Source organism: Glycine soja, chromosome 5 (assembly GCF_004193775.1).
Source record: "Glycine soja cultivar W05 chromosome 5, ASM419377v2, whole genome shotgun sequence".
Taxonomy (NCBI): Eukaryota; Viridiplantae; Streptophyta; class Magnoliopsida; order Fabales; family Fabaceae; genus Glycine; species Glycine soja.
In genome coordinates, this window is record NC_041006.1 from 31,493,495 (window position 1) to 31,505,378 (window position 11,884).

General features: G+C 31.2%; 1 protein-coding gene across 1 annotated transcript; it reads right to left on the reverse strand.

Moving 5' to 3' along the window:
• Nucleotides 1-9,294: 9,294 nt before the first annotated feature.
• LOC114412522 (zinc finger protein 10-like) lies at nucleotides 9,295-10,539 on the reverse strand. The gene has a single exon (XM_028376451.1). The coding sequence runs from the start codon at nucleotides 10,242-10,244 to the stop codon at nucleotides 9,570-9,572; it is 675 nt and encodes a 224-aa protein (XP_028232252.1). The 5' UTR covers nucleotides 10,245-10,539; the 3' UTR covers nucleotides 9,295-9,569.
• Between the last annotated feature and the right edge of the window lie 1,345 nt (nucleotides 10,540-11,884).

Sequence of the window (11,884 nt, forward strand, 5' to 3'; positions counted from 1 at the left end):
TGGGACCGATGGTATCTCTTTTCTAGCCTCCTTAGCTAATTGACTTTTGGTCTTAATAAGCAAGACCTTCTCACCTTTCTCCTTACTCTCATTTTTCTCTTCTTCATCCTCTTCTCTCTTTCTATTCTCTCATTCCTTATTACTCACATCTTCCAATACTCCCTCATCTCTCTTTTCTCTCTCTGCATTCTCCATCATCTAACTCATAGTGAAAATTACCTTACACTCCTCCTTGGGATTCTTCTCCGTGTTGGCTACAAAACTATCCATGGACGTTTTAGCCAATTGCTTAGATAATTGGCCCACTTGTACCTCTAGATTCCTGATGGCGGACTCAATGCTCTTGTGATTTGATAGAGAAACCTACATAAACTGAGTCAAAGTGTCTTCTAGCTTGGTGGTTCTCTCATATAAATCAGGTCCTTGATTGGGGGGCTGATTAGATGGAATTCCTTGATTTCTATTAAAGTTATTCCCGGGGTGGGATCTATAAACTTGGCCTTGAGAGAAATTCCCCCCCTTGATTGTATCCTGGAGGTCCTCCTTGATGGAACCATTGACGGTGTGGATTGGTCATATAGTTGACTTCTTTTGATACATCGTCTTGGACCATGCACATGCCTGACTCATGGGTCCTACCACAGATGTTGCATCCCCCAATGTGCATGACTGAAGAATGAGCAGGTTGCATTCCCTGCAACTGTTGAGGAAGCTTGCTCAACGTCTCGGTGAGGGTCTCTAGTTGCCTAGCTAGGAGCTTGTTTTGGGCTAGTAGTGCATCTTGTGATGTGAGCTCAAGAAGACTCTTCTTTGTAGGCGTGTAAGCTCGATCATGAAGGATGGCATGGTCACTAGTTGTCATGTTTTCAATCAACTCCATAGCTTTATCAGGTGTCTTCAATTTGATTTTCCCACCAGCGCAGGCATCAAGTAGTTGTTTAGAATGGGGTCGCAAGCCATCAATGAAGATGTTTAGCTGAACCGACTCGCTGAACCTATGGGTGGGAGTCTTCCAGAGTAAACCATGGAAGTGGTCAAGAGCTTCACTCAATGATTCATCGGGGAATTGATGGAATGAAGAGATCTCCACCTTTCCTTCAACGGTCTTGGACTCTAGAAAATATTTCTTCAAAAATTTCTCTATCACCTCTTCCCATGTCCACAAGTTGTTTCCCTTGAACGAGTGCAACCATCCTTTTGCTTCACCAACCAAGGAGAAGGAAAATAGGTTGAGACAGATGGCATCTTTAGGAACTCCAACTATTTTCATCGTGTCCCAAATCTCTATGTATGTAGCAAGGTGGGCATATGGATCTTCAGTGGGTAGCCCATGAAAGAGATTTCCTTGAATCAACTGGATGAGAGAATGTGGATAAGTGATGTTTGCAGCTTGAACTTCGGGCCGGGCTATGCTTGTGAAACACTGAGGTGTATAGGTACTAGAGTAGTCCTCCAAGGTGATCCTTTGTGGTCGGTCTTCTGCCATGATGTGTTCTTCAAAGTTGGGATGTGGAAAAGAAGATGATATAGAGGATGATGGTTCTTGATTCCCTTATTGTTCTTTCCTCTTGTAGCGTTGTTTCTTCTACACATTGCTTCAATCTCTAGATCCAATGGAACAAGATTGTTTCCTCGCATACAAGAAAGAAAAACATTACTGTGCACGTTATAAAAAAAAGTAAAAATTAAAGATAAGAGTGAATAAAGAAAATTTGAAATTTGAATTTTTTTTTGGAAATTTAATTAAAAATAAAAATTAGAGAAAAATAAAAAATAAATTGCTTAACAAATATCCAAAATACTAAGTACAATGAACAAAGTCCTCGACAATGACGCCAAAAACTTGTTGATGGATTGACAAGTGCACTAATGCGTCCCAAGTAGTAAAGTTAAAACGGAAGTCTGAGTGTCGAATCCACAAGAACTTTATTTGTACTTAGGTAGATGAATATTTTATTAATAAAAGAAGTTAAAGAAAATTGACTTGAAAAGGTTATCAGAAAAATAGTAATTTAAATTAGCAGAAAATTAAATCAAATAAGGGGAGAAATTAAATAATAATTTAAATTAAATAATTAAAGACAAAAAAGATGAGAAAATCCAATATTATCGTAGAAGGAAAGTTAGAAGATGAGAATGTTAGGAACTTAGCCTACCAGAGTTACTCTTTGATGTAATGTTAATCATTTTTCTGTATTTATAGTTATTTCAATTTACACCTGCATCTACAAGTACACTTTAACTTTGGTCTCCCGCATGTAAGAGTCTAATTTATCTATTTTTTCTCCCAAATCTCTTTGCAGAGCTAAAATAGTAAATTGCATTAAGAAAAGAGATGTATAATAGGCTAAACAAATATCAACCTATCCCTAGTGATGACTTTATTTAGATGTATTTTTCCAATTCTATTAAAAAATAACGTTTCCCAACGTTACCCCTAAAACTTACCATGCAAATGAGTGATCAAACCACAAGTAATAATATTAAGCACAAGAAAAGATAATACAAATGTAATATTCATAAATAGATAGGAAGAGAAATTACATTAAGAGTAGTTGACTGTCGAGTTCTCAACAAAGAGGGTTTAGTTTCTCATTGTCATAGAGGTTTTACAATTGCAAGAGGGGAATTTTAGTAAATGGGGAAAAGATAAGAAAGGGAATGGAGGGAAGGAATGATTCCCAAAGCTTGCTTCTCCTTCTTCTAGTCTTTGCCTTCTATAAGGAATTGTATTCTCTTAAAATTTTTGTGTCTTTTTCTTCTTCTCTCTTCTACTTTTATAGTTGCATATTAGCGGGCTGCTGAATTAATCTGCTTTTCTTAATTAGTCTTCCTTTCCTTAATTAGTCTATTTTTCTTAATTACCCTTCTTTCCTTAATTAGTATTGTTTTCCTTAATTAGTCTCATTTTCTTAATTAGACTCATTTCCTTAATTAGTCTTGCTTTTCTTAATTATCATTGTTTTCTTGGGCTTTATTTTACTCACTAAACATGATAAATTATCACTTTTAATATTCTCTGTTCAAAAACTTAATGATATTAATTTAACAATTATTTACTCAAAAAAAAATTAGGAGAGAAAAATTATAAATTCCTATATAATTTAATCCCAAAATATATTCATAATTAACAATTATAAAAAAAGTAGGGTGAAAGAGGGTGACTGCACACAAAAAATGAAGGTCTGAATTTTGAGACAAAGGAATAGGGCAAAGAAAGGTGGGGAAAAAAAAAGAAGTGGGAGTTTTGAGATAGGGGTGGAGCAAAGAATGATGAAAAATGAGCGTTGGGATTTTGAGATGGGAGAGTGAAGCTGAGGAGGTGGTGACCAGAAAAAACAAAGTTAGTGTTTTGAGATAGGAGAATGGAACAAAATGGAGTAAAAAAAAAAAGGGTTGTTTTACATTTTTTTATTTTTTATTTTAAATAAAATTTTATTGATTGATTGAATACGACTAAATGATTATATTTCAGTATAAGATTTATACTAACAATAGATATCCCATTTTCTCTAGCAAAATTGAAGTAAACATATGTGCAATCAATTATTCAATTACCATATAAAAAGGTAACTACAGTCATCCAAACTCCAACCACACACTACACTTTTATTCCTCTTCAAATGATTAAAAGGTTTCAGTCTTTTAACTCATGAAATCAACATCTATTTATTTTTTGTTTAAAACCTAAGTTTTTCTATTTGTGGTTGTGACATTATATGTTATAAATGATTGATAGAAATAGGAAATTAGTATTTTCTAGGGGTGACAATACGGGTTGTACTACTTGCTTTGGTTCGCCAAAATTGGAATGTGGTGGGTTGGTCGGCTATAGTTAGGACGAGTTGAATATCTTGATCCGTCTTGCTTAGGGGTAGGTTAGTGTACTATGATGGTTTAGCCCCCACAAATTTTAAAAAAAACTAAAGTTTTTTAGTGTGTCTTTTATTTCATTTGAGAAAAGAAATATTTTAATTATACTAAGTTTACAACCTTTGAAAGACACTCTTAGTCATTTTTATTTGACACATAATAAAACATTACACAAGATAAAATAACAGACATCATATACTCCCACTAAGCAATATGAATCTAATTAAACCAACCTGAGCCTATATTTGAATAGCATGTACACACGTAAAGCCAAGGTTTCAAAAGAAATATGATGTGACCAATTCTATGTCAACAATATAGAAGATCACGAATGGAATTCATAAATTTACTACCTCCACTTTGTTCATATATGGCGTCAACTATCCAGCCATCAAAGCATTACACTCGACTTCAATTAAAAGCTTTGTTAAGGCGAAGTGATAATACACACACAAAAATTAGGTTTGGGAATACATTTCTAATTTTTAAAATTCTAACATAAAATTAATAACATAATATTATTAAAAAAAATAAAATAATCATCAGGACAGACTGCAGCTCTATGTCAACTATATAGAATATCACAAACGAAATTCATAAATTTGCTACCTCGACTTCGTTCATATACGACGCCAACTTTTCCATCTATCACAAATGACTTTAATTAATAGCTTTCTTAAGACGAAGTGATATTAATACACACACAAAAATTTGGGCATAAAGTTATAATTGTCAAAATTCTAACATGCATAATATTATTAATAAATAAAATAGAATAGTCAGAGAGGTAGGTTACAACGAGTTGTCCGGTGGATTAAAGTACCTATCATGTGCCGCCATTTTGAGGCGAGTTGAGTGGCTTGGCCTGCCTAACCCAGCCCGTATTGTCACCCTTAATATTTTCTTAAGCTATATTAATAATATTTCAAGTTAATAAGTCGGATAAGACCAATTTAATTGGCTTTAAGGTAAAATCTTTGTAGGCTAGCTATGGGTCAAACGGGCAGGTCATAGATTCACATATTAAAAAAAAAAAAAATTCTAACTTTGAGCTTTTGTGGATTTTTCTTTTTCTTTTTTCTTTCTGCATTCTCTCTGTAGTGTAGTTGTGGGGGATTGGGGAGAGGAATTTGGGATGTGAGAATTTAAGCCCTTGCCTGTTCAGTTACATGTTTCAATAGTTACCATGCCACTTTGAGCTGCAATGTAGCTAGGTACATAATATGTTTTACATTTTTTTTTTAAAATCCAAATATTTCATAATGAAGGTCTAATCCACATCTTTAAACCCAAAATACAAAAGGTCTAACCCAATAAATTTAGTAGTTAAAATTGAAATAATATTAAAAAACAACTAATGTGATAGTGTGTCTCATGCATGATGGACAAATTCACATAAGCCAATTAAAATTTGAACTTGGGTTGAACTAAAATTAAATTAACTCTATTTTTTAATCAAGTGCGTACTTTTTTTTAGTAAACTACGAGTCAGTGCATTTTGACATTCTTAGCAAAAAAGAGAAGAGATATTTGAGAGGGCAAGGGCATTATTATGATTAAGGTAGTGTGGAGTGACACTATGGGAGATATCACGTGGAGCTTGAAGGCAAGATGAGAGAATAACATTTGAATTCCTTTCCAAGGAAGCGAAATTTTGAAGACAATTTTTTTTTGTTGTTGGAGAAGATTGTAACAATGATTATTTTCTTAATATGTGTTTTTTTTATGTGTAATATGTGTTTTAAGTGATTTAAAATAATCAGAAGAGAAATTTAAATTTTATTTTATGAAAAATGTAATAAATGAGTACATTCAGTTATTTTTTGTGTAGGTTTTAGTAGAGGTGAGCAAACAGTCAAATGTCTGGTGAATTTATTTACGATTAGTCAATTCTAATTGTAATTTAATTTTTGTGCCAGTTGCACTTTTGTTTAATAAGAGAAAAAAAATAAAGTTAAAAAAATACTGTATTTTATAAGTTAAGTTTTAGTTTGTAACTTGTAGTTTAATATTGCTAACACGTAAAAAGTTGGCCGTTGCGTAGTTACGACTGGTCTAAGGAAGTCGATTGAGACAACTTACATGACTAATTTGGAGTAAAATGATAAAATGACTAGGGTGAAACTCTTTATATAGTGTGTATTCCAATTTAGAGAATGGACAAATGATGGAGCGGTTGAAAGGATGATAACTCAATCTCTTAGATTTTAGAGATTTTTCTTTTAATGCTTCAGCTAATATAATCATTAGTGGATATTTATAAATAGGGTCTATCACATTATTATTTGCATTATCTCATTTATCTGTCTTACATATTTTTTCTATTACTTTCAAATTCCTTTATTACTTTTGATTGCTTATCGCTTTCTTTACCGTAATTTCTACATAAGAGTAGTTTAATTTAGAAACTTGAGTTCATTAACTAATAGAAAGTTCTTTGGAGTGAACTAGAAGCTCAACCAAAAAACAAAATTTCTTCCTTGGTTTAATTGTCTAAAGGGAATCAACTTTTGGTATTTGGCCGTCACTACGGCTAAGAAAATCTCACTCCAATAAGTATATATCCTTTTTGTCACCTAATATTATATTGTATTGGATGAATACCAATATCCTCAGGCTGCAGCAAATTAAATGCTTACTTTTCTTTTTTAATGCTTTTGGAAGGTGTTGAACATCTTATTAAATACCCGCAATGCATACTCAATATTGTGATTCAATTGACAACACATTGAGTTTGTGAAGAAAAAAATATGTTTAATCCTCACATGATATATTTTTGGGGGAGGTGGAAGAGCTTTAATGGTTAGCCACAATCAGTGGTAGACCTACACTATGGTGAGGGGATGCACTTGCACCCCCTCATTTTTTAACATTCACTAATAATTTTTTTTAAAATTAAAAATTGTAGATAAAATTTTATATTTTTGTATTTTATTCCATATACATTTATATAGTTGAACTCACTGATTTTATTTTTTATAATTTATCCCCACTAATTTAGGATCTTGAGTCCGTCACTGCCCACAATTAAGAGTACAAAATTTTATAATAATTCGCACCTATCATGAACTAATTAAAATATATATGTAACTACCTTTATGTTAAGAGGGGACAAATATTTGACAGCACACATACACATTTAGTTGATGAAAAATTTAAATGAGTTAAATTTCAATGAATTTTCAAGGTCAATGGCAAGATAAACCTAAAAGCTTAAAAAGTGCTTACAAAAGTAATTACTCACTAATAAAGTCTTCATATCAATAATAAAAATTGAATCACATCCTTTTAGAATATGATCAAGCCCATTCTTTATCAATTAGATTGATCTTTATTGGTCATATATATATATATATATATATATATATATATATATATATATATATATATATATATATATATATCATAAATTTAGTTCCTCATGGATCGAATAGACTTACTCATGGCTTGGAATTTTCTTTCAGATGAGAAAATTGGCAAAACCATTGTTGCGGGTTGGTGATATGTTAGCAAAGAATAATTAGTAGCTTTTTTTTTAATATTTTATTCCAATTTTAATTAACAATAATATGATTATATCATTTTTAGATAATTTTGTTTTAGCTCATAATTTTTTTTAAAATATGGGTACTAATTCCGGTGTGTATATATATATATATCAATACTCTTGTCAGAATGAATTTTGAGAATTTTCAGTAATGTCATCTGAAAGAAAATTCTTTTTAATTTATTTATAAAAAAAGTAATAACTAAAAGTTTAAAATCAGGGAGAGTGGCATGTTAAAAGTCCTTACTTAATAGTATATCTTACAAATTTAAAACGAGAAAGGACACTAAATTAATTACTATCCTCTAATATATTTATTTTATATTTGAGTCCAGCAATGGTGTATATATTCATGTATTTCTTCAAAAGTATAGCCTTTTAAAATTCATGAATAGTTAATTAGGAAGGTTAAACTTAGCCAGTGTTAATTCTTATGAAACATTTATAGCATGAAACACACATGTTTCTATTGTATTGGAAAAAAGCTAAATAAAATGTAAAAAAATCTTAATTTTGATGAAAATTATGGGAATACTTATCTTGTGTCACATGTTATGTTATTCGTGTCAAACAAATTCATAAAATCTAGTATTTTTCTTTTAGGGATTCGTTCAATAAGAATAACAATAGTGAGATAATACAGGCATTCTCATAATTTTTGTCAAAATCAAGATTCTTTTAACATTTTATTTAGCTTTGTCTAATAAAATAGAAATGTGTGTTTCATTCTAATTCATGCAGTAAATGTTTGTTAGGAAATAACACTCTTCATAAAAGAAAATGTTTAGGTTCTTTGAATTTATTTAACATTAATAACTTAATATAGTACATTTTTTATTACTAAATAACATACATTAGTCAATATAAGCACTCTCATATCAAGATTTTTTTTATACATTTCATTTAGCTTTTGTTCCAATAAAATAAAAACATGTTTATTTGGGCTAGCATTTACCTAAATGAGATGTGTTATATCTTGTGAAACATTTACTGCATCAATTAGCTCAAAACATATATGTTTCTGTTTTATTGGATAGAAGTTAAATACTTGTTCAAGCTCCAAAAGATACCGTTAGCTAAAGACATTTATAATTTTATATTTTTCATGACATGCTTTTTGGGTACTATTATAAAATTAAAAAATAAAAGGTATCAAATTAAATGTAGTATATATAATAAATATTATATTTCTTATTAAGTAATTTTGCATTTTAATTTCTTAATCATTACTTGTAATGACACTAGCTTGTGCTTGTCCATCAACAACATTATATAGCAACATTATATAATACTAGTACAAAAGAAATTGAAAATGGCCTATTTGTAGTTTAGTGTAAAGAAGGGGTGTGAATAATAAAGATAATATAATTTCATTAAATTATGTGAAAAAAACCTCAAACAGGGATGTGCAGGTAGACATATATATATATGTACTCAGATAATTCTGAAACTGAAAATGACACTCCACTACAAGCTTTGTTCAGTGTCTCCGTCAAACCCTAATCTTTCTTCCACATTAATAATTTTTGGTAATTTCTTTTAAAATTAATACTTACATTCTCCCTTCACATATGGCTTGTCTTCTTCTTCCTCTTCTTCACTGTCCTAGGTGCACCTTTCTCCTTTCTCTTCTTCACCATCTCTTCCAACCAAATTGCTGCTCCAGGTGCACCTTTTACAAAACAACCACATACTAACAAAATCAATCAACCAACAACTGAGATCCTTATAAAAACATAACCAAGAAATGAGAAAATGAAACAAAAAGAAAAAGAAAAAAAAATCAAAACAACCAAAAAATCCACCAGAGATATAAGGTGGGTTGGATGGCTAAGGGAGAAGGGGAGAAAGGAAATATGGCAAGTTTGATCTCCTTTATCAGTAAAAACTAACATTCTAACAATTAATATTTGTTGATGAAAAAGGAAAAACAAAAAAATTCCATCAGCTTCTTCAGCTATAATATGTGAGAGTTATACAAGGCCTTTTCAAACAACAATAAATTACAGTAGTACTCTATCATAAGAGAGTACAGCAAAGTAGTTCTCTTCTCTTTTCTTTGGAGTTTGGACTTTGATCTTTCCTCACAGACACCTCATATGGTGGTTTTCAAAAAACAATAAACAAATAAACAAATCATATTTTCACATCACGTTGATGTTGATTTATTTCCCAAGCGGAGCTCTAGATCAAGCTCCTCATCATGGTGGTGGCGGCCATGACCATGATGGGTTGAAGAGTCGTTTGTGGGTGGTTCTTGTTCCACTTTCCCAGAATAAGAAGAAGAGAAACCATTATTATTCCTCCCTACAGCAGGAGGAGCAGGCTGAGCCACAGAGAAATCAAAGGAAGTAGAAGCTGAGCAACTAGGCACCCTCATTGGAGGGTACTGAAGGGAATGAGAAGAAGAAACTGAAAAAGCAGTGGAAGGTGAGTCACCACATGCATTATTGTTGTGGCCTAGAGAGGAAAATGGAGCATTGTTATTAGGGCTTGGAAAGGGGTACAAGAGGCACAAACCCCCATTTGCAACAAAAGGCTCCTGATGAGAGATGTTAAGAAAAGAGGGTGTGGGAGAAAAAGAGGGGTTGTTGTGGGGTACTGAGGCTTGGTGGAGGCGGGCGCGGTCGCGGCGGTGAACGTTCATGTGGCCGCCGAGGGCTTGTGCTGAACGGAACTCCTTTCTACAGAAGGTGCAGGAGTAGGACCTAGGAGGCCAGGTGGTGCCCATGATGTTACTGGTGTCTTCTGCGAAGGCTCTGACTTCCCACGACTCATCTTGATCTTGGTCCTGATGATGATATTGGTCCCTAGGATTCCACATCCAACAAGTTGAGGGAGGAGAAGAGGTGTGGAGTTAGGGTTTTTTGTTGTTGTTGTTGGGATTTTGACAAATTTTGGATCTGGGTCACCGAGACAAGGTACTGAAACTGACATTTAAGATAGATAAATATGTGATGGGAGAGTTGGTTGATGTGGGAATGAACAACAAATTGGACCAAAAATTTGTATACATAAATTGTTTAAATAGGGGATGGTATATAGTAAGATTGGTTAAATTGGAGGGGGACAAAATGAAAACTAGCCCTCAAAACCCCAATCGAATGTATCACCCATTTTTGACAGGGAGCATTTGGATCCTATATATGCTAAAAGATTGACATCAAACATCATAGTTATGTTAATCAGTAATATAACTTACTTGTTGGCTCACACAAGTTGTTATTTTAATCACTGTGAGTCTGTGACAGCAATAGACAATTTCCTTCCTTTGGCTTCTACGCCTTCAAAATATCTGAGGCGCTCCCACAGCCACTTTTTTTTTTTTTTTTTATCAATATAAATTGGTATATTAAAATCTGTAGACTTATGTTAAAATTAATTAACATAAATGTAATATCTTTTTAGGCTAATAAAATGTTATTCCCTTTCATATACCTCATATTAACATTTTAAGTTTATGCACTAGGAGGTCTAATTCACTTGTAATTTTTTTGTATCCGTATTAGATTCGTATAAATAAAAAAAAGATTAATAAGTTTAACTATGAAAAGAAAATGAATGTTAGGTATCTCTATTTTTTTTTAAAGAATGTCAGTATCTTTAATATGAGTTTAATTTTTATGCATTTTTAATGTAAATACATTTACAATGTTAACCAATAAAAAAATATTTTAGGTATACTTTTAAGATATTTATTATTAAATTTAATAAATTTATTATATATGATAATTTATTATTGAATGATAATGTAACTTTTTATATTGCCACAATTTAATTAAATTCCTTAAATATTAATTATTTTAGTATAAGTTTTTAATGAAAATTAAACTATTAGAATAAATTAAGATTATTTGAATTTACATTAATAATATAATGTATAATTAGTAATTATGTTGATATATAAAGGAGATTACTATATATATTATTAATATATTACAGTGCGTTGGTTAGTGCAACATATTATACTTCTTAAAAAAAAAGTATAACATATATTAAACAGTTAGTATACAGTACTAACAGAATTTTCCTATTAGTTTAATTTTAATTAAATAAATACTAATTTTATATCATTAATTTGTAACATATTTTTATATGGTGTAATTTTTTCAGTATAAGTCAGCAAAAGTGTTTAAAATTACTCCATAAAAATTACTAAATAGGGAAAAAGGTACATGTTTTTAAGTATAAATTAATGACATGAAAATTGAATTTTCTCATATTTTATGATGCATTTTTAAATTCTTAAATTCAATTAACAAGTTACAACATGCTGGATGCAGTTAAACTTATTGTGGGTTTAATCACAGAGGTAATTCTTGACGGCCTTATTAAAAACACTAGTTCACGTAACGAGTGTTTCAAGGAAGTTAGTCAATGATTATGGATTGTTTAATTTTTTTATACTACACATTTTGATGATTTTAAAAATAAAGTGTTATATATTTTTAATATAATGAATAT